The sequence below is a fragment of the Habropoda laboriosa genome, unplaced genomic scaffold, assembly GCF_001263275.1.
Source record: "Habropoda laboriosa isolate 0110345459 unplaced genomic scaffold, ASM126327v1 scaffold15, whole genome shotgun sequence".
NCBI lineage: Eukaryota > Metazoa > Arthropoda > Insecta > Hymenoptera > Apidae > Habropoda > Habropoda laboriosa.
In genome coordinates this window covers 1,243,209-1,270,081 of record NW_017100141.1, presented here as the reverse complement: position 1 = coordinate 1,270,081, position 26,873 = coordinate 1,243,209, and the positions used below count along the sequence as shown (strand labels likewise).

Genomic DNA, 26,873 nt, shown 5'->3' with positions numbered 1-26,873 from the left:
TCTCGAGGCTGGAAACGTTTTCGCCAGTTTGGCTCTGTTTTCACAGCTCACAGTCCCTCTCTTAATTTTTCCAGTTATGATTCCTATCATCATTAACGCCAAGGTGAACAAAATCACCCAATCTCCGTCATATTTTACGAACAGTCTACTCGAAAATTTTTCAATTTAGATTTCCACGAGGAGAATAGAGGAGTTTCTTGAGCTCCCAGAAATCGAGAACGTCTTACCAAATCCTGAAGAAAAAGTAGAGGTCGTCGAGAGTCCGCCGTCGCAGAATAATTCTGTCGACGAGAATACTGTGAGTATTTTTCAATAAATTAAAACGTAGAGATTCTTGAAATTAGGAGTTCCTCAAGGTGGAGACTATGAAGGCACACAATGCTCCCACTTTTGGGTCACTGGACAGTATCAAAGAGGACGAAGAAGATGGTCAATCCTGTGGTTTGAGGGATTTCAAACTAGAGATAGCTTCATCTGTCGACACGGTGTTTGAGAAGGATCCAGAGGTTCCTGTGCTCAGGATGAAGTCCTGTGGATTTTCCTGGGGCACTGAGGAGAGCCTGCTATCAATCGCCGATCTAAACTTTCCACGCGGTAATTTCAAATTAATCCCGATAAATAATCAAAACGTTCGAACAAAACTTGAAGAAAAAATTCTACCATTTCTCCAGGTCAGCTGACTTTAATCGTTGGAAAAATAGGAAGTGGGAAGACTTCTCTTCTATTGGGAATGTTAGGGGAGATCCAGAGGACAGCAGGATCGATCGAATGGTCAAGGTAATAAATCACAAACCTTACAAATATTCCAACTAATTTTCCATGCAATAATTTGAAATAAAATATCAAACAGAGGTTCCAAGATTGCCTATGTGGCCCAGAAAGCATGGCTCCAAAACGCCACCCTGAGGGACAATATCCTCTTCGGATCACCCTTCAAATTGAAAAGATACAGAAACGTTCTAAAAGCCTGCGCTCTGCAACCAGACGTAGACATACTTCCTGGTCGCGATTTGACGAGGATAGGCGAAAAGGGGATCAATTTGAGCGGAGGACAGAAGCAAAGAGTGACTATAGCAAGAGCTCTCTACAGTGACGCAGACATCGTAATAATGGTCAGCTAATTCTCACTAAAAATGGTGAAAAAGTTAGCCAAAAATTGGAAGAAATTTGTATAATTTTCAGGATGATCCATTGTCTGCGTTGGATCACCAAGTCGGCCAGCACATCTTCGATCAGGGAATCCGGAAGCTGCTACTGAGAAGTGGTCGTACAGTGATCATGGTCACTCACAGACTAGAATTATTATCCACTGCTCATCAAGTACGTCAATTTATTAACCACGAATTAATTTTCAGAATAAATAATAAGTTAACCCTTTGCAATCGAGTGGCGACTAAACGATTGTCACTTTATAAATCATTAATCGTGACAAGGGAGAATAGAGAGGGAATGATTGGCGTAGCGCGCAAAGCCTCAGCTTGCTAAGCCGAAGGTTCCGGGTTCGATTCCCGTTGGGTCCCTCAATATTTTTCCCTAGGTTCCTACACAGTTTATTTCTACGTTAGTTTAAAAAATTTTCAAAGAAGATTCGCGATCTTTTTTACAGCGAAAAGACCTCCGAGTGCAAAGGGTTAATATTAATGCAATTACTAAGGTTGTCGTTATGGACGGATCTCGAGTGAGAGCAGTCGGTACCAAGTCGGCAATTGAAGACTCTGATCCAGTATTGGCTCTCGAATGGCGGAAAACAGCGAGGAGGAAAGACGAAGGACCTCGCGCTCACAGAACAGCTAAAGATAGATGGTCTTTGATCAGGCTGGTGTCTAGAATAGGCATCAACGTGAAGAAGAAGCAACCTGACGATGGATCGTGGATCACTGATCAAGATGCTCACGTGGTGATTACTTCTTCTTCTTCCTTTTTCTTAATAAATTCGATAAAGTGGACGTTGGAGGTGAGGTGGGTGAGGAACGCCGTTGCACTGTTTTCACCTCAATTTATTAAAATATAAGTGTTATGGTCGTTTTATTCGTTAATTGTCCCTGCGGCAGCGATTCGGCGGGTACGTCGCGATGGTCGGTAAAGGAAAAACTGAACCGGAGGTGTAGGCGTACTGGGTTTCTATATTGTTAGGACAGGGAGACAGAAGTAGAGATAGATAAAGGTAGAAGTAGAGAAAGTGGTGGAAACGGAAAATTTGTAGAAAGCGGAGCCGTTCGTCCTCGTGCAAACCTGGATGCCACGTGTGCGCTTCTTAGGCTACTCGAGGACGAAGGCAAGTCTTAACCCGGGGAGAGACAAAAGAACGGAAGCTAAAATCTGAAGGAGTTGAAAAAGCGAAAGTTCGCGTGGAAGAATAGAACAAGGTTCGATAAGGGCTTGTTGGCAGTGACGTACCCGCCACAGAGGAATTTTCGAGATTTTCTGTGCTTCACAGAATCCTCCAGGTTTCGTGCCACTCAGAATGCGACGAACCACTCTGTCAGGATCGAGATACTTGGCCCACGATCTGACAGACCTTCCAGTACCCACGGAAGAGTGGAACGTAACGAAGAAGAAATTCAAATGGCATCGAAACGCTGTTAGATCGACCAGCCTTCAGCCTCAGAGGCTTCCGCCGCCTGTTCTTCGTCAGAACAGCACTCCAACTATTCTCGAAAGCCACTACGTCGTCCCTAGGTGTGTAATTTCGAAGTTCGACGAGTTTAGACGGTAGATTTTGAGGTATCTGATTTTTACTAGGAAGAGGAATAACACTTTCGACGGTGGACAGCGGAGCAGTGTTTTGAGGCAGCTGTTTTCCGGCGGGTGAGTTAGATTTTTGAAGTATTCTTGCTGTGATGTGTAAAGTAGATTTTGTTAATGGGAACTTAAGACACTTTAGAATTATCAGTCCGCACCCCGACGAAGTTACGGTGAACAGAGACAAAGGTGTTCTGAGAAGATTGATACCTTCCAGTTCCAGCAGACAGGCTCACTATAGCTTGAAGAAGTAGGAGCAACAATTTTCCATATTTTTACGCAAAATAGGTAACAATTTGTTTCAAGGTAATTGCGTTATTTCTGTAGGACCAATCAGGATCAGGAGAACGATCATTTTCCCGTGAAACGACTGATCTCTGTGGAGTCTAAGGGAACCAACGAGAGCGACGAAGTCGAAGGAAGTTAGTCTACTTACCAAAAAAAGAATTATTCGATAAAAAAATTTTTTTAAAATGCATGAAATAATGTTTTTCTATAGAAATCTTTGACACGGAGGAGCAAGAAGAATCTCAGAGCGAAGACAGAAGTGGAACACTCGCGGGAATGATTTTCTTCGAGTACGCAAAAGCTGGGGGTTGGCTGTTAGGTCTGACTTACGCGGGAGTAGCGATTTCCTGTCAAGCTTTGCGAGTTTACATCGATCTCTGGCTAAGTCGCTGGACAGATAAGGATAACGCAAACTTCTCTCAAGAAAATCACAGTGTAACGACGTCGAAAATCATTTCTAACTTTCACATTATTAACCCTTTGCACTCGGAGATGATTTTGCTGTAGAGAAGGTTGCAAATCGGATGTTTGAAATTTTTTCAAACTAACGTAGGAGTAAACTGTACTATTTTATTTAAATATTCGACGTATTCTCTATTTCACCGTGGCGAAGAAATTTATGAAGGCCCGTGGATCTGTTCTCTGATCTCTGACGATTATTCAAGTCGCCGCTCGATTGCAAAGGGTTAAAAATGAAATCAGACAAGAATTTTCTCTTCTTTTCAGACTGTATTCTATTTCAAAGTCTACATCGTCCTATCCGTCACGTTTATACTCTTGTCCTTCGTGTGCAACGTGACTGGGCAATGGACAGGTGCCAAAGCTAGAAGAAAACTGCACGAAGAAGCTGTGTCCAGGCTTCTCAGGGTGCCTGTGTCATTTTTCGAGTGCAATCCTGTCGGGAAAATTTTGAACAGGTTCAGTGCTGACACTGGAGTCATCGACAAGGTTCATACTCGTTAAAAAATCGATAAATTAAAAAAAATTCAGTATTTTTCTATTATTTCTTTTTCAGAAAATATCCATGTCGATTCAAAGACTGACGTTCTTCATCCTACTGTGCGGCTCGGCGATTATAGTGAACGTAATCATCTCTCCCTGGTTCTTCATTGCTGCTGTGCCTACTTTTGCAGCTTACTATCTAGTCCAGAGATTCTACAGACGAAGTGCTAGGCATTTGCAAACGTTAGACGCTAGGTAGATTGAGAATTAATCTTCTATTTTTAATAAAAACCAGGTAAGTATGTTTAAAGAGCTGGTTTCAGCACTCGGTGGCCAATTACGACGCACTTTTCTGAGACACTCTGCGGATTGGCAACCATAAGAGCTTCCAAACAGGAGACCCGTTTCACCGAGCAAGCCATGAAGTGTTTAGACTCGAATACAAACGCGTTTCTGCTTCTGAATTCTAGCAATCGATGGCTGGGAATTACTTTGGTAAAGGAATATCCAAAACGAGGTCGAATTTTATAATTAGGTAGTGTTTCTTGATCGTGATTATTTTTTAGGATTATCTAGGTGCAGTGGTAGTAGGATCAGCGACATTTGCAGCCCTACTTTCCTCAGAATTGTATCCAAATCGTGTGACACCTGCTCTAGTTGGTCTAGCTATTAATTACATTCTCCTAGTACCGATTTATTTGAACTGGGTGGTGATGTTCACAGCAGAAACTGAGATGTACTTGAGCAGCGTGGCTCGAATCTCAGCGTATAGATACGCTCCTGTCGAGAATTATCAGCAAAATGGTACTTTGAATTTTGTAGCTTTTCAGTGACTCTTCTTTATAGGGAAGTAAATTGTTTAAACAATTTCTAGACTCGTCTGTGTCTGAGAATTGGCCTAGCAAAGGTGAGATCATCTTTGAAAATGTCTGTCTGAGACACGACTCGCAAAGGGAACCAGTGATATCGAATCTGATCCTGAAGATTCCTGCAGGTCAAAAGGTAAAGGTTTGAAGGAAGATGAAGAGGAGAATTTTAATATTGAGAATCTTCGTAAATGTTTTATGTAGATTGGTATTTGTGGGAGAACCGGAAGTGGCAAGTCCTCCACAGTGATGTCGCTCTTTCGACTGCTAGACATTACTCAGGGGCGTATATTGATCGACGGAGAAGACGTTCGCCACGTTCCGTTGGAAATCCTTCGATCGCGACTGTCAGCGATTCCTCAGGATGTGATCATGTTCAGTGGTACCATTAGGTGATCTCTACACACATGTTCGTCTTAATATTTCCTCTCTAAAGGGTTAACCCTTTCGTTACGGAAGATTTTAACGCGCAACGTGGATAATTGACGGTAAACTTTTAACCGTAAATTTGCCAAATTCGTTACTTTGGCTGTATCGTTTCAAAATTTATTAAATTAACCTGGAAGTGCGCAAAGGACAAAATTAAGTATTGAATTAAGATGGAAGTGCATCACAGGGCGCCCAAAAGTATAGCGCGAGTAAATTTTACAAAACTCCCATAAACGCCAATAGTAACGAAAGGGTTAATATTCGATCTCTAATTTTCCCTAGAGAGAATTTGGATCCTCTGTCGGAGCACGAAGATCGAGATCTCTGGGAAGCTCTGGAAGTGGCGCAAATTAAGGACATCGTGGCTTCACACTCCGAAGGGCTCAGTAAGCAAATCTTCCCAAATTCATCTCTAACTTTAACCACGTAAAAAAAGCTATTTCAAAAAAAAAAAAAAATAGACTTCGAGGTGAAAGAAGGAGGCGAGAATTTCTCTTCCGGACAATTGCAACTACTGTGCATGGCGCGAGCGATCCTCCGGAAGTCCTCGATCGTCGTCCTGGACGAAGCGACAAGCGCGCTCGACGCCGCTACCGAGAAGAGCCTCTTGAGAGCAGTTTCAACTGCTTTCGAGAATAGAACAGTGATAGCTATCGCGGTAACATCGCTTTGACACTCGACGTTCCTTATCTCCACAAAAAAGAATAGACGTACGACAACTTTCATTCCTGTTCATTCTCACTTTTCTCAGCATCGAGTGGCCGCATTGCTGGACTGCGATCGAATAATCGTGTTCCACGAGGGTAAAATCGTGGAAGACGGTTCGCCGATGGATTTAACTCGACGACAAGGCGGTTTGTTCGCGAGTATGCTGAAGTCGAACGACGAGAATTAGGACAGGTGAGAGGTGGAGGAACGAGAGCGATAAGCTCGATGGAATCTGAAGACTGGTACATACCTGGTGCCTCTGATCGAACGTGCATAGTATTTATTTTTGATATGGACGATAAAACGTGTAGCGTAGGTACATAGCAATAGGAATTCCTGGGCGATTTTTTTTTGTAAATACCTGGACGGTGTATTAAAACGATCGTTGATCGATCCTGCAAAGGCTACCTTTCCTTCGTCCTCTGTTACAGTTTCTTCCTGCCTTTTGTACACCGAATTTTTTACTTGGAATACATTTTTTTGGATCCCTGGAAATTCTGTTCTGGAATAATGAAGCACTTGACAAGTTGATATACATAATACAAAAAAAGAAGAAAAATAGAAATAAAATAATTCCACAGGTAAAATTTTCGTGCTTTTACCTCCACTTCAAATTTGCCCTAATAAAATTTCTTTCATTCCTGAGTAACAAAGTTACTCGACAAATTAATATACACAATGTACCAAAAAAAAAGTAAAAATTCTACTTTTACCTCCACTTCAAATTTGCCCTAATAAAATTTCTCTCATTCCTGAGTAACAAAGTTATTTGACAACTTGATATACACAATGTACCAAAAAAAAAAATAATAGAAAAGGAATGATTTTGTCGTGAAATTTTCATGCTTTTACCTCCACTTCAAATTTGCCCTAATAAAATTTCATTCCTGAGTAACAAAGTTACTCGACAAAGTAATATACACAATGTACCAAAAAAAAAGTAAAAATTCCACTTTTACCTCCACTTCAAATTTGCCCTAATAAATTTGTTTTCATACTTTTACATCCATTTTCAAATTTTCCCTAATAAATTTTGTTTCAGTGCTGAATAACAAAGTTACTCGACAAATTAATATACACAATGTACCAAAAGAAAAAGAAAAATTTTCCTGCTTTCGCTTCTACTTGAAATTTGCCCCAAGAAAACTTCTTTCAGTCCTTCATAACGAAGTTACTCGACAACTCGATCCACGCAACATCCGAAAAATAAAAATTTTCGTACATTCACCTGTGCTTCAAAAACCGTCCCCACTCCGACGAACCTCGAGACATCTTTATCATCACCGAGTCATCGTCACTCGCACACGTCGAACTTTCGAACAAAAAACAAGCCGTGAGAATGCGAAGAAATGAAGTTGCCCAAGCCAACGAAATCTCGTTCTCCGACCATGCCCCTATCAACGAAACCTATCTCTCAATCAAATCGAACAGGTTCCAATGGAAATGTACTTTCCCGGTGAATTCGGCTGGACGGTATCGATCGTTTGAGCCACTCCACGTGGAGGAGCAAGCATACCACGGATAAAGTGCCAAACGATAATAATTACCTACATACCCCCACTGTCACGCAACGACGGAAATCGCGCGCGTGTTTTTCAACTAGTGGCATTGAGACCGGCCTGTCGATAACACCGCGGACTCCGCGAACGAAAGTCCATCTCTCGATTAACGCGTCTCCTCTTCGATCTTCCTCGAAAAATCGCCCGCTATAGATCATTTAAAAAAGGAACAATGTCGACGACAAGCGCGTTAGAATCTTCTTACCAAACCTTCGCGCCGATTTTTCACGTTCAATGACACGCACAGAGAAAAATTTGCCCAGGTGACCGTAAGTTGACTGGAGTAGAAAAAGGAAAAAACAGGTGAAAAATGAAAGCGCGCTTTCTAGCCATCGCGAATAATCGATCGACGTGAGATCGCGACCTGGTAACGGACAATGAATCTCGAAAGTGGCTGGTCGATTCTAGTGTTCGTAATTTCGTGAAGGAGTATATTTATACTAAGATAGACGAAGTTTCCAACGAGGAGTTGAAGAAAGAGTCGGTTCGTCGGAAGGATCCGTAAAAACGGTTCGAGAGACGTGAGTAAAGATGTGTTTATTTGTTCGATGTGTCGCGGCAGGAGGGCGATGTGTCGAACGGAGATTAGATCAGAGATAATTTGTAGCATTCTTCGTTCACGTGCTTAGCGAATTTCGTTATGGTTTGTCACGTTTCGTACGAGTTCTCGTATCTTTCCCGGCGCGATTTTCCTCGTTGATTCGTCGATGGAATGGAGCAGGAATCGGTTCACCTGCTCGATGAATCATCTTGGACGGGTGATCGTAAGTGTTACCACGGGCTTTTACCATTCGTGTGATCGATAATCGTCGATGGAAACGTCAGTTTTGACGGTTTTCTCGTTCGAGGCACACGCACGTCCGGTTTTCCTCCGCCGTGAGCGCGAACAGTTGGGGAGAAAAGAGGGAAAAGGAAGGTTCGATAGACGTGTTACGATAAAAGTGACTGGTTCGACGATAAGAGACCGTCGTTTCGTTGATAAGGAAATAGAAAATAGAGGAGCACGTAGCGTCACCTTCGGGAACTCGGCCGTGGAAAATTGCAGGAGGATCGGTGATTAAACGGTGCGTTCCGATGAAAGTCCTCCGAGGAATTTAATATCTGCGATAGATATTCATTAAACTTGTACTTAAGTAATATCACAGTGACCTAATGTTACACAGTAACGTATCTTCGTTCACTGTAACATAACTGACGAGCTATTGAAGAAACACCTGATGTCCAAATTTGGAAAAATTAGTCGAAATTGAACACTAAAATAGGGATACTCGATAAAAATTGCAATTATTACGTGTCTTTTTTTATTAAGTCTGAAGATTCAGTTAGTTATCGTAAAAAAGTTATCTCTCGGAGGAATGTTCAATAATGAAAGGAAACGACGCGAGGTCGTGATTTCGAGGCCGATTTTTTCGCACGAATCGCCAGGAGGAACTTATTACGATAAAACAATACATTTTTCACCTTCGAATGAGAACGAAGGCACGCTTCTCTAAGAAGAATTTACGAGAAAAAACGTAGAGAAAACGCTATTGCAGAGCATAAACAGGAAGAGAAGGCCAGGATGAGCAAGCAGAGAGACAGATAAAACGGAAAAAACGAGCACAGCGTCCTTATTAATGAAAAGAGAATAGTACTCGTTAGATAAGACGACCGTGCGTGTACCTGCCTGTTGACACTGCGTCTCTTTGTTATCGGCTAGATAAGATTTCTGCGTCTTTGTCGAACTTGAGACATCAGTTTTATGCGCGAATTCACCGAGTGCAGCTGATCGTACCTTCGAAAAGTGTGTCCCGATCGGATCACACGGTAATTCCACGAAATTCTACTTGGTTGTTAAGATTCGTACGAGTTCTCGAACTTCTCTGTGGTAAAATCGTCCACGTTCGAACGACAGGTGAGTGACGAAATTGAACCTTGCACTGAAATAATCTGCGAAATTGAGCGGACAGAAAAATACGGTCGGAGTAATTTTCGAGGCGAAATTTGCACCGAAAATAGCGAAGAACACGGTCTTCGAGGAGGCCACTATCCGGCGATCTAATCGGAAAAGACATCAGCCGTAAAAATGAAATCGCGTGACGATAATGTTCGATTGCAAGTGAATGGGGAGGAACGTCGATAAGATTTCCGCGTTTCTGCTCGCGAGTACAGCTCTATTGCTAGCTTGAGTAATCCCGTTGTGCAATCGAAGATTAACAGAGGAGCAACTGTCGGTAAAATTGCAAAATGAAACGTTGAAACGAGCGTGAAAAATTGAAAGAGTTGGACGCGAAGAATCGTTAAATATCGGCTGATTGAACGGAACGCTTCTTCCTTGTCTCGTCGATGAACGTCGCGATAAAACGATTAGGCGACATGGTAAACAGGGTAATTAATGAGAAATCAAACAGACGATAACGGGACGAAAATAATGTCGACTCGAGCGTAAAAATAGCAGTACAATTTAAGAAGAGAGGACGTGTCGCTTGGAGAAAAAGAGAGAATGAGAATACGTAAGCCGAAGCACGTGTGCTCTCAATTATTGTCTCGAGTTAATTGCGTCGCTCGCCTGCAGTTGATTAAACGCCACCGAGTAATTAAACAGCAGTTTTTTTTTTTAAATGCCTCCTCGGTTTCCAGATATTCGCGAAATTCGCGAGAGAGAAAGAAACACGAGTGTGAGCCTGTGTGAGTAAAATTCACCTGGCGAATTAACGCGGCTGAAAGAAGTGTTGCTTTTCAAACAGGAAGAAAAGGTAGTGTACTTACGTGGTTCCCGATCGTAAAATGGCATTATTGATCAGTCGAATGGGAATATTTGAGAGGTCGAGTGAATATGGAATTATTTGTCCTCGGTAAACAAATTTCAGACGACAATTTTCGGACGTGTTTAAAAGACGTTTCGTGGAATCGTTTTCGACATTCTTCCACAATGTAATTCTTGTTCCTCCCGAAGAATACTCACTAAGTAGAACGTCTGTTACTATAATTATTGCCGTCGGAGGAAATATTTAGGATAACAAGCACCTAATTCAATTTGCCCAAACTGAAAGAAAAAAAGAAACGTGGAATTACAACTGGTGACAATGGAAACTGGGAAAGTTTCTTTATCGACACTTCTTCTTTCGCGATTTCACTTAACCCCTTAACCTATGATTTCTTTTCCGACTGTGCACCCAAGTGTCGGCCATTCAATGTTTTAATACTGCATCAGATAACGAAAACTAATCTATCACAGAGTAATAACATTTAGCAATCCTTAGTCATACAAATTCAAACGAAAATTAGGATTACGATGAATTTTTCTTACCGATATAACTATTTTTCTCACATCTTCGCCAGAATCTCTGCCACGAGTCTGACAGGTTGTCATCGATTAAGGGGTTAATTCCCATCCACTGTGTCATCGTAATTTTCCATTTATCCTAACAACATGTCTTCGATACTCACGATGACTGTTGCATATCTTGCACAACCTATAAATACCGATAATTCAATAAAGAACAACCGAGAGATAGAAAAAAAAGTGCATCTGCAATCCCAATTTGCCGCGATCGAACATCGACGAGAGATCTCAATCGTTGTGAAATCGGAATAACAACTTGTACGCTTCTCTTTCTCGTCCGTTAAGATGATAATGGCGATGACGATGATCGGTCGCGTGCTTCTCGTTCCGTGTGTTTAACGAGCGACATTCGTTTCTCGAGCATTGTGCAAGGAAAATTACGAAACGCGAGCGCGTGCTCGCGGAGGAACGTCCTCGTGATTACGTAAAAAAACGAAGAGGAAAAAATAAAACAGACACGTTGCGTGTACGTGTATACACACGGAAGCAGGAAAAAAGGACAAACGAAAGAGAGACGGCTTCGGTCGTTTCGTGTAAAATTAAGAGTTAATTGCGAAGACCTCTAACGAAGCAGGAAATAAACGTGGCGCAGTTAGATGCGATCGCGGCGGAAAGAGACGATTTTCTAGTTTCTAGATGCTTTTGTCTGTTCGTGTGAACGACTCTCGATCGCAATCTTCGTCGTTTCGCTTTGTTTATCGTCTTTTACGTTGATTTAGCGAAATTGCGAGGTGGACGACTGCTTTGGAGATCGTTTCGCGGATTAAAGTGATAAGGAGAGCAAAGAAAGTTGAAGAATTTCGACGAATTTTTTGAAATTGCAGTTTCTTCTCCGGTTAAATATTGGAGTACGCATTTGTTAGATTTCTTGAGAAGGTTTTTTGCTGGAAGATAAATAATAGGAACCTATTGGAAACACGATAGATTCTAGGAATACGCTGCAACCATCTCGGTAAACAAGTGATAAATATTTAGGCAGATTCTCGTCGTACGACTAATCAAACATCCTTATCATTCTCTTAATATTGTATAAACGACGGTGCTCGCTGTAACGAGGCTACGTTACCATTTCCACAAACTTTTACCACCTGTTCAATGTCATCTTCTACGCAATCGTTCGATTAAATCGATTAATAATTCTCCAATTTCGAATGATCCAATTTACCAGATAAACGTCTAATTTCTGAAACGCTGGAATTAGTTGCTAAAATAACGAAATTGAAAAACAGTAGAATTTTGTTCTGCATTCAATCGAAAAATCGAATTTTTCTACAGCAAACAAAGACGAGAGAAACAATCAAGATATCGTCAGAGGATCGATAAGGTCGATTCACAAGGCTCGTTAAACCTCTCGATTAAACGCAATCAAGCTCTGTCACACGGAGAAAATCAGCAAATTATCGTTTATGAACTGTTGACAAAAAAGTGCAACTTGGACTGCTACTTTTTTCCTTCAGTTTTTCGAGCTAGATAGTCAGAACGATAAGATACGAGCAGGTGACGTCTGTCCTCGAGGCGACAGTGAAATCAGATCAACGAGGAAATTTTTCGATGCAGAAGTTAAAGAGTCAGTCCAGCTCGCGAACGTCGAGCGAAACGAGAATATCCTCGTCGTGAGAATGTGCTAATGTATCGTGACGTCAGCGCGCGATATGCCGTGCATCGGTGATCATTAGCATAAGCATGTGACCAGGAGCGAGCGTGCCACGTGCTCGTGACTCGCATAACTCTCTTTCTCCCTCTTTGCGTGTGTGTGTGTATGTGTTTTTCTTCTGCGCGAGTCGACGATCCCAATAATAGATCATCCTCCGAAAACGGAAATTTTCAGAAGAAAACAACAGGTCGGGAATGAATTGATAAGCGAAGTGTTAGGTTTGTAAAAACGAAAGGAATCTTGGTGCAAATATTTGTCACACGCTTGGAGGATCGACGGTGCGCGCGATTTTCGTAATAAAGAACGCAATAAAGAGCGACGGTGTCGTTATTCTTCCACGATAAATCGCTGTTATCTTAATTAACGACAATGAGAAAATTAGTATGAAGATAAAGGCGAATTCTCTCGATCGACGACGCGTAAATCGACCACGGTTGTTTACATTGAGAACGAAGAAGAAAGATCGTCGTGTATAGTGATCGACGGTGCGAGTTTATCGATCGATCGTTTGTCGAATTGCAGGAGTAAAGAGAGTCTGCTTTCGACATGGTTTGCACGAAGAAGATACGATGAAGTTCTCCTGCTTCCCGAAGCCAACTATCCTTGGTCGGACGGGTAGTATCAATCTCACCCCTCTGCCAGGGAACAACGAAACGAGCAATGTGAACGGCGTGAGCACGGTGAGCGAATCATTTCTCCAAAAAACCTGTAATTGTGAAACATTTCTCTATTATTTGTCTATTTGCAGAACAATAATACGAAGAGCCCGGTTGTGTCGAGCTACAAACAGTCCGGCGAACCAGATCTGACTCACGGCGTGGTGAGTACACGAAAATGTTGCTCTAATTAGATAGGGCAGGTCAGTTTTCGCGGTTTCACAGACCTTGGTTAACAGATAAGCAATTCAGTGTGTCTCGATTATTTAATACACTTAATAGACTGGTTCACTTTTGGAATTTTTTCTTTTTTTCAAGAAACTTTCTGACATAAGATGGAGGACTTTGTAAGGAATATTCTTATCTTGGAATTTAATCGTCGTTCTTCCTGATACCGTGCAGTTATCGAATTAGATAAAACGAAACTGATCTAATATTGTTATTATTGTATGAGTAAATCGTTGTTGGACGTTATTTACATGAAATTGAGCGTCTAAAGTGTTTAACTAGCATGTTAATGATTAAAAAAACATAGATACGCTCGTTGCCTGGTACCACTGTGTCCAATGGAACAGTTCCTCTGGTGCACTCCAATGGAAAAAGCAAAGCACCGGCACCACCTCCGAAGAAGAGCAACCATAATCACCTTCCCACGCATCACGAGAATGAACAGGAAGATGCCAGGAGCTCGGACAGCTCTGATAAACCAGCGAATCCAAGGGGTGGTATTATTGGCAAAACTCCGACTCCTCCCTCTGCACCGATTCCCGTTTACGAGAAAGATGCCAAGTAATTTCTGTGAAAAAGTGCAATTCTATTAATGCCGCGATAATTGTAAACGTTGGTGTACTGAGAATACGAACTTTTTCGTGTTTACAGAAGTAGACGACAGATTAAGAGGGCCATTTTGGAGAACGAATTCCTTGGCAATCTTGAGGAGAACCAAGTGGAGGCGTTGGTTTCAGCCATGTACGCGAAACAAATACCACCGAGTACTTTGGTGATTCGCGAAGGAGACATTGGTAAGATTATACATATTTCTTTGTTTCAATATAGATTTAAATATTCGTTTTTATCGATATTTCAGGATCACATCTTTACGTCTCTGCGGAGGGAGAGTTCGACATCTATCAGGGCAACAAGTTCCAACGAAGCTTCGGTCCAAGTGTCGCATTCGGAGAAATTGCTTTGCTCTACAACACCAAGAGACTGCGAACCATCAGCGGTACGTACAAGATTTATCTTTTAATAAATGAAATAACTTATTGAGGAATATTTTTTGTATATTTATCATTCAGTGAAGGATGGTGGAAAAGTATGGGTGCTCGACAGATCAGTGTTTCTCACAGTGATGATGCAAACCGCCCAGGAGAGACTGGAAGGGAATATACGGTTCCTCAGACAAGTTTCCGTCCTTCAGAAATTACCTGAGCCGAAGGATCACGTTCTTGCCAAGATCTCTGATCTTATTCGTGTGGTGAGTACATTTAAATACTAGATATTAATTATAGAAGAGAAAAATATACGTGTTTCTGTTAGGAATTCTTCCCTTCTGGGGCTAAAATCGTCCGGCAAGGAGACAAGGGAGAGAAGTTCTACATAATCAGCGGTGGAAACGTTCGAATCATCAAAGACACCGAATACGGCGGCGAGGAAGAATTGGTGGTTCTTGGAAAGGGTGAATACTTCGGTGAGAAGGCTCTGTACGGTAACGATGGTGAAAATCGAAGACACGCCACTGCCATTGCATTAGCACCTGGTGTGGAATGTTTAACGTTAGACAGACAGTAAGTTTCTGTGTATAATCGATAAAAATTAAACGGAAAAAAAGATTCTTCTTTCTTGAGACAAACGAAACTTCAGATCCTTCTTGAACTACTTGGGCGGTCTCGATGAAATACGCAACAAGGACTGGTTAGCAGAGTACGAGAAGCAGAAACGATCTCTGACACCGAAGAAATGGACGAACGAGTACTCGAAAGTCACTTTAGACGACCTGGAAACCAGAGGTACTTTAGGTGTTGGTGGATTTGGCAGAGTTGATTTGGTTACCTTGAAATCAGACTCTGATAAGAGCTTCGCGCTGAAGAAACTGAAGAAGAAGGTGATGGTCGAGCAGCAGCAACAGGAACACGTGTTGAACGAGAAACACATCATGCAGGCTTGTGATTCACCGTTCATATGCAAGTCTGTATCAAATTTGATGGATAAGCTTCTTTACAGAGTATTCAACAGGAAGAATCTTATCTTATTTTTTAAATACGTAGACTCTATCAGACTTACAAGGACAGAAAGTACGTGTACTTCCTGATGGAAGTCTGTCTTGGCGGAGATGTCTGGACAACTTTACAAAAGAGACGACATTTTGACGACGCGACTGCACAATTCATGGTTGGTTGCGTCGTTGAAGCTCTCGATCATCTGCACTCCTTGAACATCGTTTATCGAGATTTGAAGCCGGAGAATCTTATGCTCGACTCTCGTGGATACTTGAAATTGGTGATTTTTAAATGAGAGAATACTTCTCAACGTTTGATTAATATCTGAAGAATTTCAAGGTAACGTTGTGACCTTCTTTCCAGGTTGATTTCGGTTTCAGTAAGAAGATTGGTCCATCGAAGACGTGGACTTTCGCTGGGACGCCTGAGTATGTTGCTCCAGAAATTATCTTGAACAAAGGACACGACAGGTGAGTGATTAAAATCGATTTAAGTAGATTTAAACTTTTTTTTTTTAATTTATTGAAAATTTCTTCGTCCACTTGAAGGGCTGTAGATTACTGGGCTCTTGGAATTCTAACTCACGAGTTGCTCGTTGGCAAACCACCCTTCAGGGGCTCCGATCACATGTCCACTTATAATAGAATTCTGAAAGGTATCGAAGTGGTTGGAATACCTGGTATAGTTAGCAAAAATGCTAGCAGTCTCATCAAGAAGCTTCTTCGTCTGAATCACTCCGAGCGCCTTGGGTACCAGAGAAACGGCATTCAGGACATTCGAGACCACAAGTGAGCTATTTAAAACAATAAGTAACCAAAATTTATTTTAAACAATTGAATCGTTGATAAAATTTACTTAAAAAATATTAAATCACTAATAAAATTTATTTAAAAAAAATTAAATCATCTAACGAAGATAATTCTTTTTACATAGATGGTTCGGTGGATTCAAATGGCAAGCGTTGCAGAGACTAGCTTTACCTGCACCGATAGTTCCAACGGTTCGCAAAGTTTCCCCTTAAATCTGATTTATAAAAAATTCGTTAATTCTAATTTAGAATTGCATCGTTATACCACTCTACCTTCGAATTACAGGTGCGAAGTCAAATCGACACGAGGAACTTCGAGAGATATCCTCCGGATCGCAATGTTCCTCCAGACGAGTACTCCGGATGGGACGCAAGCTTCTAAAGAGAAATAGCGAGGGCATGATCAGCCGCACGACAATCGTTCGTCGAAAGGAACAATAGCATTCTCAGAAGTGCTGAGAAAAACACTTTTAATAACCCGCCTGTAATAAAATTTTATCTATAGTCGAATGATTATCGCGTTATCTCCATTCAGTTTAGATGTTATCAACGAAAAATTCCTATTTATGCTAGCAACATTCCAAGCAACGATAAATTCCCACTAATTGACCTAAGTTGTTATATTGTAATTATGTAGCAATTTCGTATTACGAGTATTCTAGACTCGAAAGTGAACAAAAAGATACTCTACGATCGATGATACTTGTAACCATGATAATGATAATGTTACTGATTAATAATAAATTTATACTTGAGTTACTAAATTGCCTTGTTAATTCTAGTACAACATTTATTCCATTCTTCATTTAAATAGAAAAAGAAAAATGGTGTATAAATGTGACGATCATGAGGTATTAAAAATCAGACTATCTATTAGATTAACATAAGTGTAACCAAGTGACGTAGTCATTTCAACAGGAAATTTCTTAGATAACTCTCTTTTATAGAACAAAAAATGCATTGGATTGAAAAATCCATTGATAGTATCACACTTATCAACGCATCTGTTATAATCACTTATTGAGTGGCTTGCCACGCATCCATGCACGATAAGATGAATCAATTCTCTCATTCTTACTAAATGTCAGTCTATTCCCAGTGATTACTCGAAATTCGATCAGTGTACTTCGCCAATTTTCTTCCATTTCAGTGCGAATAATTCTTCTCGAAAAGTACCAAGCGACGAATAATCTCAAAGAACAATTTTAAAACTAAAATACACTCAACTTAAAAGTATCACATATCAAGAATTACAGTGTCTTAAACTCTCCTCTCTTAAGCTCCGTCATGCATTATCTCTGTTGGAAAATAGGTTTTCGAAGCAACGTGAACCTCTTTCGATCTCGTCGTCGAAACACAGACGAATGTTACCGAGAATTATCCCTTCAGAGGAAACACGGTGTTGTTGGCGATGTGGACGTACCTTCTCACGTGCCAAAGATCTTCGCGAAGAATGAAAAGTAAAGAATCATCCTTTCTTCTTTTTTACTCCTAATTGCGACGAATTCACGTTTCGACGTAACTTTCAGAACGATAAAGCTAATCAAAGACGCGATTTTGAGCAACAAATTCCTCGAAGATCTGGACGAGTCGCGTATAGAGAAGCTGATCTCGGTGATGTATCCTAATCGCGTGAAAGCCAACACACGGATCATTCACGAAGGTGAAACCGGTGAGTAATCCTCCGGTGTCTCAAGTACATGACGTTATTAGTCACTAACGAAATTGGTGGTGACTTGGACACAACAGGTTCCCATTTGTACGTCTCGGAGGAGGGAACGTTCGAAATCTACGTGGGCACCACGTATCACGGTAGCTTCGGTCCAGGTGTTGCCTTCGGAGAGCTGGCTTTACTCTACAACACGAAGAGACTCTGTTCTATAAACGGTATTAAAACGATCCGTGGAAACCGTTTAAACAGAGTACCATTAGAATTTTCTTTTCAGTGACCAGACACTCGTTTTTTTTCTCAGTGAATACGAACGGCAAAATATGGATACTTGAGAGGCACGCGTTCCAGGCGATAATGATGAGAGACGAGGAGGAAACCCTGGAATACAATATGAAACTGATTCGTCGAATCGAGATTTTCAAAGATCTGCCAGAAGAAACTCTTCTGAAGATCTGCGACTTGATTGCGGTGGTACGTTGAATAATGATCGAAGTTTAGGTATTTACCTATGAGAAACATCGTTTGCTTGTTGTTGCTTCAGGAATTCTATCCGGCTAACTCGTACGTGATACGAGAAGGAGATCACGGGAGCAAGTTCTTCATCGTAAACGCTGGAAGCGTGATAGTGACGAAGTACAGAACGATTACAACGGAGCAAGAGCTGGTTACTCTGTCCAAGGGTGATTATTTTGGCGAGAAAGCATTGTACGACGATGGAGAAACTTGTCGACAGGCGAATGTAATCGCTGTGTCTCCTGGAGTAGAGTGTCTCACCATCGAGAGAGAGTAAATTACAGATGATACTCGTCGAAGTACTGGAATAATGTTTTTAGACTTCTGTTTAATTCAATTACGTACCTTTTTTTACTGTAGAACGTTTCTGGATTTCCTTGGAGGATTGGACTCGATTAGAAACAGAAAATGGGAGACTTCTCAGAGTGTAACCGAGATGAACCATTGGGAGGAGCAGTTCCAAAATTTGTCCCTGACGGATTTGGAGTCTGAAGGGACAATCGGAGCAGGTGGCTACGGCAGAGTGGAATTGGTTACAGTAGAATCGATGCCCAATGTTAGCTTTGCCAGGAAGAAGGTGAAGAAACGTTTGATTACCGACGGTGGATATCAGAAGTTGATTTATAACGAAAAGAACAATTTGAAATTGTGCAATTCTCCTTTTGTCTGCAAGTGAGTCAGTAGTTCTCTTCTTATACGATGAAAATAGAAACCAGCGAAATGCTTTTACCTAGAAAATGGAAAATAGAAAGTATGACTAAGAGATTCGATCTCTATCGATAACAATGGACACAATAGAACTCTATATTCGTTACAGATTACACAGAACCTTCAAAGATAAGAGATACATTTACTTTTTAATGGAGGTGTGTCTTGGCGGAGATTTAAGGACAGCGTTGCATAGAAATGGTCGATTCGACAATTCGTCTGCTCGATTTATCGTTGCTTGTATCGTGGAAGGGCTGAATCATCTTCACTCGTTGGGTATTATTTACAGAGACCTAAAACCAGAGAACGTAGTGATCGATAGCCATGGTTACGCTAAGCTTGCAAGTTTCTTCAATTCGAGTTAAAAATAATTGACTGTAAAAGTATTGTCTGATTGATCGTTTTTGTTTTGTTTTTTTTTACAGACTGATTTTGGATCCACTAAACATATCGGCGCTTATAAAACGAAGACATTCATGGGTACACCGGAGTATTTGGCTCCTGAAATCATTCAAAGTAAATCGTATAATAAGTACGCATTTTTACGTTGAAACAGATTTTTGAAAATTTCCAATTGAATGAAATGTATGATTATTTGTTGTTTTATTAATTAAGTGCTGTCGATTATTGGGCACTTGGAATTGTTACGTACGAAATTATGCTGAATCGGACACCTTTCCAAGATGTGGACGATATGGCGATGTATAATAAAATAATTCGTGGCTTCGATGCTACACTTATTCCTCCCGCCATAAAAAGCGCGGCAAAACATTTCATCGGATTACTTTTGAATAATGACCCAGTCAAAAGACTTGGTTATTTGCGAAACGGTGTCCATAATATTCGTAATCATAGGTATTTGATAAATACGTTCGTAAAATTTGTTTATTATCTGTATTTATTTATGTGAGTTAATTTCAGGTGGTTCAATCATTTCCATTGGAACGAGTTACAGAATCAAACAATGCTTTCCCCTATTGTTCCAACGGTAAACAAAAACTAGTCAAAAGGTTGTACGTTTCAATGATAGCTAACTTCATTCTCTGATTTATTTCTAGGTGAGAAGTCACATTGATTTCAAGAACTTCGATAAATATCCTCCTGATTATACTACTGCTCCAGTCGATTTTTCTGACTGGGATACGAACTTCTAATCATTTTTGCCCTTTAATTGACTTTGTATATAATTTATATTAGACCTTCTACTGACTAAACTATTATCTATTGTTAAATACATTGGTCTTTAGTTTTTATTTGACAACGAAGTTAAGAACGTATTTCTACAGTGCTAGTATTTTTAAATTTTTAGCTAATTGCGTAATATAGATATTACATAGATCTCTCGTAGTTTGTAAAAGTGTGAATGTTTGTAAAATGTAATTAAACATCTGTGTGCTTGTTGTGTTCCTAGTGTAGATATGAAGTGTATAAAAATGAATACTACATCGATAATATTGAACTTTATTTCCATTTCAAGGTTACTTTTTAAGAATAATTGTGCTTATTTGTGAAAGTTCTGAATAACAACGTCGTCAAGTCAAGTAGGTAAGTGCAATAATTTGTTACAATGAATATTTCAATGCTTGTAAATGCGATTCATTGGCACCTTTGAAATATCGAAATTTTAACTTGTTGGACATTGCGCAAAGAACGCCGACAACTTCAGGTGGCGCACGATTTGCTGTACTCCTGTGCAAATAACCTTGTTACACCATCGTTCGAATGGTGAATTTATAAATTTACATAACAAATAAATTACGAGTGATAGAATAAATTATATACGTATATTGTTTCGTGAGTAATTTGAAGATCATAAATATAGGCGTAACTTCGTTTGTAATCAATAAAGATAAGACCTGACAATAGGTCGTATTGAATTACGGTGCAAAAAACACGCATTATATTTTTTAACAATAGTGCCCACACAAAAACCGTAACAGTGAAGTGTAAATAACACAATTGTTTGTAATGCTTTTATACACATTAATAAGTACCGCTTGGTTATCGGTAATGACAGGACCTAACTTAACATGAGGTGAAACTAGGTTTATAAAAGTTATACATAATATTATGTGTTAGCATTTTACAAAAGAACTACATAATGGAAGCCCATGAAAACGAGCAATATGTTACATTTCCTCTTTCTGGGGTACATGATAGTATACAAGATAATATTATATCTCATGAAGAGATTTGTGAACCTGTTGACGAATGTGTCCTACCAGATCCACTCACTGAAGTGTCTGTCACAGATGTTAACTCTGGCATTACAGAAGCACAAGTTGCAGTTGAAATTTTAGCAGAACAGTCTGATGAGGAAGATGAAAATCGTGTAGTATATCCTATATATATTAAACAAGAAGAACAACAGCAATACACATCAGGAGATGATGAATCTATGGCTGTGGAAGCCCTCCGGCAGCTTGGAGGGATGTACCCTTGTTTTGAAGATAAAAAAGTATCTTGTCCAAATTGTGCAAATGTTTATACACAAGCAGATATGACAAAACATCATACCACTTGTAATGCAACTAAGTTGTCGTGTATGACTTGTGGGGAAAGATTTGAAAGAAAAATAGATTTAAACAATCATATGGTTTGTCATCAAGTAGATCGTCCTCATGCATGTAGAACTTGTGGCAACTTATTTCGTTCGAAAAGTAATTTGAGATGTCATATGTTACAAGTGCATCAAGTAGAAAGACCTCATAAGTGCACAATGTGCGGTGCAGATTTTCAGAGGCCTTCTAGTTTATCTAACCATATGAAGATTCATACATATGTTGCTGGACGTGCCATTATGCAGTCACAGGGTAATAATGTGTCACAGTCAGAGGAAACATTCAGAAAATGGTCTGAAAATGTAACAGAATCCCCAAACAATCAAGTGCCATCTTCATCTGTACAGACTGTTCAGAATTATGACACAGTTCATTGGACAGTTCCATCTTATAACTTTCAAAATGAACAGTCAACGGTTAATACAATATCTAATCCTGAAGAAAAAATAGACACTTTACATGAATTTACTGTAATGCCAAATGGAGAAGTAACACAATTTGAATATACGCAACAAAATAATATAAATAATCAAGTCACACAGCAATACAATCTTTCATTAAGCTCATTTAATAATACTGACACAATGGTGAAAGTTGAATCTTTACCATACAGTGGTGAAGATAGAAAGGATTATGTGGAAGTTGAAACAAATGATGTAAAGCAACATACTTGTAGACATTGTGGAATTAGTTTTTCCCGTGCAACAGCATTGGTATCACATGAAAAAATTCATGCATCCAAGAACTGGAACATGCCAATTGAATGTGAATATTGTGATAAACAATTTCAAGATGGCAATCATTTGGCAACTCATCAAACAACTTGTGCAAAGAAACTCATGCAAAATAATATAGAACAAGGTACACCCAATAATAAATGGGGTAAACATGCATGTTCTGAATGTAGCAAAAAATTTACAACTAAGCAAAAGATGTTCAGACATCAATGGATTCATAGAAAAAAAACTCATTCTTGTGAAGTATGTGGAGCTCAATTTGAAAAACAAAATCAGTTGGATGAACACAGATTGTCTGCACATCCTGGTGATTCTCCATTTACTTGTACAGAATGTGGTAAAAGTTTTGTATCCCGTCAGGGACTTTGGGAACATGGTAGAACTCATGCTGGAAGTCCTGCACATTTTCATTGTGATACATGTTCCAAGACATTTTCTTCTAGACAGGGCTATTTGATACATCATAGAACTCATACTGGAGAAAGACCATATGGTTGTAAATTTTGTTGGAAAGCATTTAGAGATGGAGGAACTTTAAGGAAGCATGAACGCATACACACAGGAGAAAGACCTCATGTTTGCCCTCTGTGTTCAAGAGCATTTAATCAAAAAGTTGTTTTAAGAGAACATGTTCGATGGGTTCATGCTGCAGGGAAAAATGAAACTGAAGTAACTGGACCTCCTTTCCTCTGTCCTATATGTGGTGCTTTAAATCAAGATAGGGATGAACTGTGTGCACACATTGTTAAGCATTCAGACCAGATGATAGCAGAAGCAAAAGCTAAAACAAATAATAATGCACCAAAAACTAAGCCAGTAAAAAAAAAAACAAAGACATCTGCAAGTACTAACTTACAAGAAAAACAGGGGAATGGAAATCGTATAATTACTAAAACAGAGGAAAATGAAGCACTTTTATCTATTACAGATGCAGATAAATCAGATGATCAACAAATTTTAGATGATAAACAGAATAATACTTTCCTTGTAGTTACTACAGAAAAACGTAATGAAAATTATATTGAAATATCCGAACTTAAAACTGAAAATGTACAATTACTAGTTGATGAAAAGCAAAATGAAAATATGCATATTTCCCAAACTAATCATAATCATAGGGAATCTTTAAATATGATTACTATAGATAAACAGAACAATACAGCTCATATAGTCTCTACAGAACCAGAAGGAAGTGCACTTCACTCTACAACCAGTCATAATGAAATAACTGCAATGCATTTAATACAAACTTCAAAGCAGGCTAATACTTTACATTTAATATCAAAGCAAAATGAATCATTGCCTGTTTTGGCATTACCAAATCCTCAGAGCCATGAAAATTTTTCAAGTCAAATTGCACAAATAAGCAATAGTGATTTACCTATGAATATGGTAACTCACCATTCAACTAGGCAGGATCAAGATATGAAGAATCAAGGAGCAGCTGAAACAGCTGTAATACAAGTTGTACAGTATCATCAACAAGAAAGTGATGATGGAGAGGAATTAGTTTGTGGTATTTGTGGGGAAGATTTTACTGATAAAAACGTGTTGATGGAACACGTAAAAATTCATATATAATTATTGTTACTTTATTATCCAAGTTTGTGATATTCTTATGCTATTAACGTGACTATGTAGAAAATGATGAATTTGATGAATTTGAACATGTCTTATGTCCTTGGAAAAAAAAATTGCTAAATATAGGTATATAAGTATTGTTTCCAACAGTAGTAGTAAAGCACCAATTTTCTATGTGTCTTAAAAACGCACTGATATTTAAAAAAACAGGGAATTTCAATTATATTTATACATTTTTAATTACTTTGTTTTTCTTTCTCCGAAATGCTTTTTGCACATTTAGGTCATACACTATACATGTGTTAAAATATTGTACATGTATTAAAATAAAATATAAATGATGATTTATATATTATGTACAGCACATTACTGATTGTCTTAAAGATAAACAGAAAACATATCGTAAAAATTAATAATCTCATGATTATGTAGTTTTGCTTTAATAATGCAGTTTAACAAATTACTTGGTTCTTTGAATTTACGCATCATTTTACGATGCGTAAATTGTAACTAATTGTGAGCCAAATGACACATAAAATGTAGAATGTGCAATGTAGGGGTGCAATAAAAAAATAAAAAGCATTTTATTTTCTACATTTATCTTTCATTTTATATCAAAAAGCACATTTTTTTAACATCGCATTGCATATATTTTTCCTTCGCCCTTTGTATTTCGTATTATCGCGCGTTTTATTAAAGTAAAGTTGGAGAATTAGTTTGTCACGTGTTGATGCCGGGACGAAATACAATTGCGTGTTATCAATCCTAGTTTACAATTATATTTTTCAGTTACAATGTAATGTGTTATATGATTTCGATAACTGGTTATTAAATTTCAAAGAACATTCGTCAAAAAAGTAAGTACTAATATTTAAAAGAACTGACAAAAGTACATTTTATATACACGTGATTTTATTATTAATGGTAGTGTAATTTATGTAACAACTTTTAGTATATAATGAAAAATAATTTTATTTACGATACATATTGATAAAAGCATCTCTCGGATTGTTTGAAAATTATGTTCGATATTAAAGGTTAACCTATACTTCACGTTTCTCCCGCGTTTATGATCAGTCTGACGAAGTATTCGTGCAACGTTCGACACATTGTACTTTAACGTTGCATAAACAAGTAACTACGCTATAAATGTAATTTTTAATTGCATAAAGGCAAGTGTGTTTAAATTATACGACAATAAGTGAAAAAGAATCAAGTTCGAAGCAAACTCTTTAACCTCAAACATCGAGCTGTAAATAGTCGCATCAGTTAAAGAGGTTATGTCGCCGCTGCGTCGTTTTAACATATAAATGTCTTGAAGATAAACGATACTATAATAAAAGAAGACAAATTTTCGAAGTTTTTAATCGAAACGCACAAATATGCCAACTTGGAACCAGATTCAAGCTCAACTTCGAAATCCAAATAACCCAGTGGTATTTTTCGATGTGTCTGTGGGTACTACAGAGATAGGGCGAATGATTTTCGAATTATTCGAGGATGTTTGTCCAAAAACCTCGGAAAATTTTCGACAGTTCTGCACCGGGGAATGCAGAAAGGATGGTGTACCATTAGGTTTCAAAGGTGCCATATTTCATAGAGTTATCAAAGACTTCATGATCCAAGGTGGTGATTTTGTGAACGGCGATGGTACTGGAGTCATAAGTATCTACGGTGGTAGAACCTTTCCTGATGAGAATTTCACATTAAAACACGACTCACCTGGATTGTTATCTATGGCCAACAGCGGCAAAGACACTAATGGCTGTCAGTTTTTCATAACATGTGCCAAGTGTAATTTCTTGGATGGCAAGCACGTTGTTTTTGGAAAAGTGATAGATGGACTTCTGGTTATGAGAAAAGTGGAGAATGTTCCCACAGGGCCAAACAATAAACCAAAAATTCCTGTGACAATATCTCAATGCGGACAAATGTAACAAATTAGATGTAAAAAATATGATATAAGAATTATACTATGTTTTTCAAGAGATAATATTTCCATCAAAACACCTCGTTCCATTTAAACATCTTTTCGATACATACATTTCAATGAGGCATAATTACAATTTAAGCTAATAATTAATCATGATTGTAATTACTTATTGATCTCAGGGCTGCCTGTATTTCATATTGCCCTTGGCTTGTAAGAAATATAATCTCTTGGTAACAGAGATTGGCTATCAAGACCCTGTTTATTGGTACTTAAATGTTAGTGAATTGGAGCCTGATTTTCTACCTGATAATTTTAACGAAGTAGAAAAATGGTGATTGAAAAAAATTTAATTTCTTGGTAACAGAGATTGGCTATCAAGACCCCGTTTATTGGTACTTAAATGTTAGTGAATTGGAGCCTGATTTTCTACCTGATAATTTTAACGAAGTAGAAAAATGGTGATAGAATAAAAACGAAACGAAAGAAGTTATCATTTTACGAACTTCAATTTTATTACGTTCTCAATTTACATACGAAATAAATATTTTGTACAATCTACACATTGCGTGTACGCCGGATAAAAATCCACACGCGTCTGATATATCATATCGATCATTCCGGAAAGTGGAAACACTGAAATGTAATACACGTAATCTGTGTGTGATCTAGAAACACTATGATCAGTGTGTCGACTGTGAAAACTCGAACCGTGAACGTTAGGTCTTCATTTCGTATCTAATTTACAATAAAACTAATCAGAGAGACTAATCGTTCATTCGTACATAGTTCGTTCATTAAATAATTTCACGTTATATATAAACTGATAGCCTAAGAGAGACAATCGATGTACTTAACAGTGAGTCTTATTTCTGCATAGCTACATATCAATCTTTAATATCTCGGAATTGTTACACGAATCGATAAATTGCTGCTTATACTACGATATACAATTATTCTTACACGTTCACTATA

The 26,873-nt window shown here is 38.9% G+C and overlaps 5 protein-coding genes across 9 annotated transcripts in view; all 5 read left to right on the top strand.

The window, feature by feature from the left end:
• Window positions 1-6,235, top strand: part of LOC108570768 (ATP-binding cassette sub-family C member Sur) — a 30,745-nt gene extending 24,510 nt beyond the window's left edge. Inside the window, exons 12-32 of the mRNA XM_017932675.1 lie at window positions 3-103; window positions 170-298; window positions 357-594; window positions 672-777; window positions 851-1,112; window positions 1,183-1,320; window positions 1,655-1,897; window positions 2,438-2,679; window positions 2,743-2,808; window positions 2,885-2,992; window positions 3,070-3,164; window positions 3,242-3,465; window positions 3,757-3,978; window positions 4,046-4,227; window positions 4,296-4,467; window positions 4,539-4,776; window positions 4,847-4,974; window positions 5,043-5,230; window positions 5,550-5,653; window positions 5,729-5,925; window positions 6,019-6,235. Of these exons, the coding sequence (XP_017788164.1) occupies window positions 3-103; window positions 170-298; window positions 357-594; window positions 672-777; window positions 851-1,112; window positions 1,183-1,320; window positions 1,655-1,897; window positions 2,438-2,679; window positions 2,743-2,808; window positions 2,885-2,992; window positions 3,070-3,164; window positions 3,242-3,465; window positions 3,757-3,978; window positions 4,046-4,227; window positions 4,296-4,467; window positions 4,539-4,776; window positions 4,847-4,974; window positions 5,043-5,230; window positions 5,550-5,653; window positions 5,729-5,925; window positions 6,019-6,162 (3,527 nt within the window). The 3' untranslated portion in view covers window positions 6,163-6,235. The remainder of the gene's footprint in view (window positions 1-2; window positions 104-169; window positions 299-356; window positions 595-671; window positions 778-850; window positions 1,113-1,182; window positions 1,321-1,654; window positions 1,898-2,437; window positions 2,680-2,742; window positions 2,809-2,884; window positions 2,993-3,069; window positions 3,165-3,241; window positions 3,466-3,756; window positions 3,979-4,045; window positions 4,228-4,295; window positions 4,468-4,538; window positions 4,777-4,846; window positions 4,975-5,042; window positions 5,231-5,549; window positions 5,654-5,728; window positions 5,926-6,018) is intronic.
• Window positions 6,236-7,588: 1,353 nt separating this feature from the next.
• LOC108571570 (cGMP-dependent protein kinase, isozyme 1-like) lies at window positions 7,589-16,886 on the top strand. 5 transcript variants are annotated; one of them, XM_017933644.1, is made up of 14 exons: window positions 7,589-8,055; window positions 13,036-13,193; window positions 13,262-13,333; window positions 13,705-13,958; window positions 14,049-14,191; window positions 14,257-14,394; window positions 14,468-14,646; window positions 14,709-14,956; window positions 15,033-15,356; window positions 15,437-15,668; window positions 15,752-15,858; window positions 15,937-16,176; window positions 16,322-16,388; window positions 16,483-16,886. In XM_017933644.1, the coding sequence occupies exons 2-14, from the start codon at window positions 13,083-13,085 to the stop codon at window positions 16,576-16,578; spliced, it is 2,211 nt and encodes a 736-aa protein (XP_017789133.1). In that variant the 5' UTR covers window positions 7,589-8,055; window positions 13,036-13,082; the 3' UTR covers window positions 16,579-16,886. The 5 variants fall into 5 exon arrangements, with proteins under 5 accessions (XP_017789133.1, XP_017789148.1, XP_017789164.1 ...); XM_017933659.1 differs by lacking the exon at window positions 7,589-8,055 and adding an exon at window positions 9,268-9,428; XM_017933675.1 differs by lacking the exon at window positions 7,589-8,055 and adding an exon at window positions 9,283-9,340.
• Window positions 16,887-17,312: 426 nt separating this feature from the next.
• LOC108571293 (cGMP-dependent protein kinase 1) lies at window positions 17,313-20,243 on the top strand. Its single transcript, XM_017933298.1, has 11 exons — window positions 17,313-17,656; window positions 17,726-17,868; window positions 17,946-18,083; window positions 18,170-18,339; window positions 18,410-18,654; window positions 18,742-19,053; window positions 19,199-19,430; window positions 19,515-19,621; window positions 19,705-19,944; window positions 20,011-20,077; window positions 20,148-20,243. The coding sequence occupies exons 1-11, from the start codon at window positions 17,484-17,486 to the stop codon at window positions 20,241-20,243; spliced, it is 1,923 nt and encodes a 640-aa protein (XP_017788787.1). The 5' UTR covers window positions 17,313-17,483.
• Window positions 20,244-21,190: 947 nt separating this feature from the next.
• On the top strand, window positions 21,191-23,968 carry LOC108571221 (zinc finger protein 420-like). The gene has a single exon (XM_017933224.1). It carries the CDS (start codon window positions 21,191-21,193, stop codon window positions 23,966-23,968), a length of 2,778 nt encoding a protein of 925 aa, XP_017788713.1.
• Window positions 23,969-25,350: 1,382 nt separating this feature from the next.
• LOC108571116 (peptidyl-prolyl cis-trans isomerase H) lies at window positions 25,351-25,905 on the top strand. The gene has a single exon (XM_017933095.1). It carries the CDS (start codon window positions 25,351-25,353, stop codon window positions 25,903-25,905), a length of 555 nt encoding a protein of 184 aa, XP_017788584.1.
• The last annotated feature ends 968 nt before the right edge of the window (window positions 25,906-26,873 follow it).

Excerpts from the sequence above, each read along its gene's own strand:
- LOC108571221 (XM_017933224.1), top strand. The coding sequence starts at position 21,191 with ATGGAAGCCCATGAAAACGAGCAATATGTTACATTTCCTCTTTCTGGG.
- LOC108571570 (XM_017933644.1), top strand. The coding sequence starts at position 13,083 with ATGAAGTTCTCCTGCTTCCCGAAGCCAACTATCCTTGGTCGGACGGGT. Across the intron at positions 13,194-13,261 it reads ATGTGAACGGCGTGAGCACG|AACAATAATACGAAGAGCCC; the intron begins GTGAGCGAATCA and ends GTCTATTTGCAG. Across the intron at positions 14,647-14,708 it reads TCTCTGATCTTATTCGTGTG|GAATTCTTCCCTTCTGGGGC; the intron begins GTGAGTACATTT and ends TGTTTCTGTTAG.
- LOC108571116 (XM_017933095.1), top strand. The coding sequence starts at position 25,351 with ATGCCAACTTGGAACCAGATTCAAGCTCAACTTCGAAATCCAAATAAC.
- LOC108571293 (XM_017933298.1), top strand. The coding sequence starts at position 17,484 with ATGCATTATCTCTGTTGGAAAATAGGTTTTCGAAGCAACGTGAACCTC. Across the intron at positions 18,655-18,741 it reads TGTCTCACCATCGAGAGAGA|AACGTTTCTGGATTTCCTTG; the intron begins GTAAATTACAGA and ends TTTTTACTGTAG. Across the intron at positions 19,431-19,514 it reads GCCATGGTTACGCTAAGCTT|ACTGATTTTGGATCCACTAA; the intron begins GCAAGTTTCTTC and ends TTTTTTTTACAG.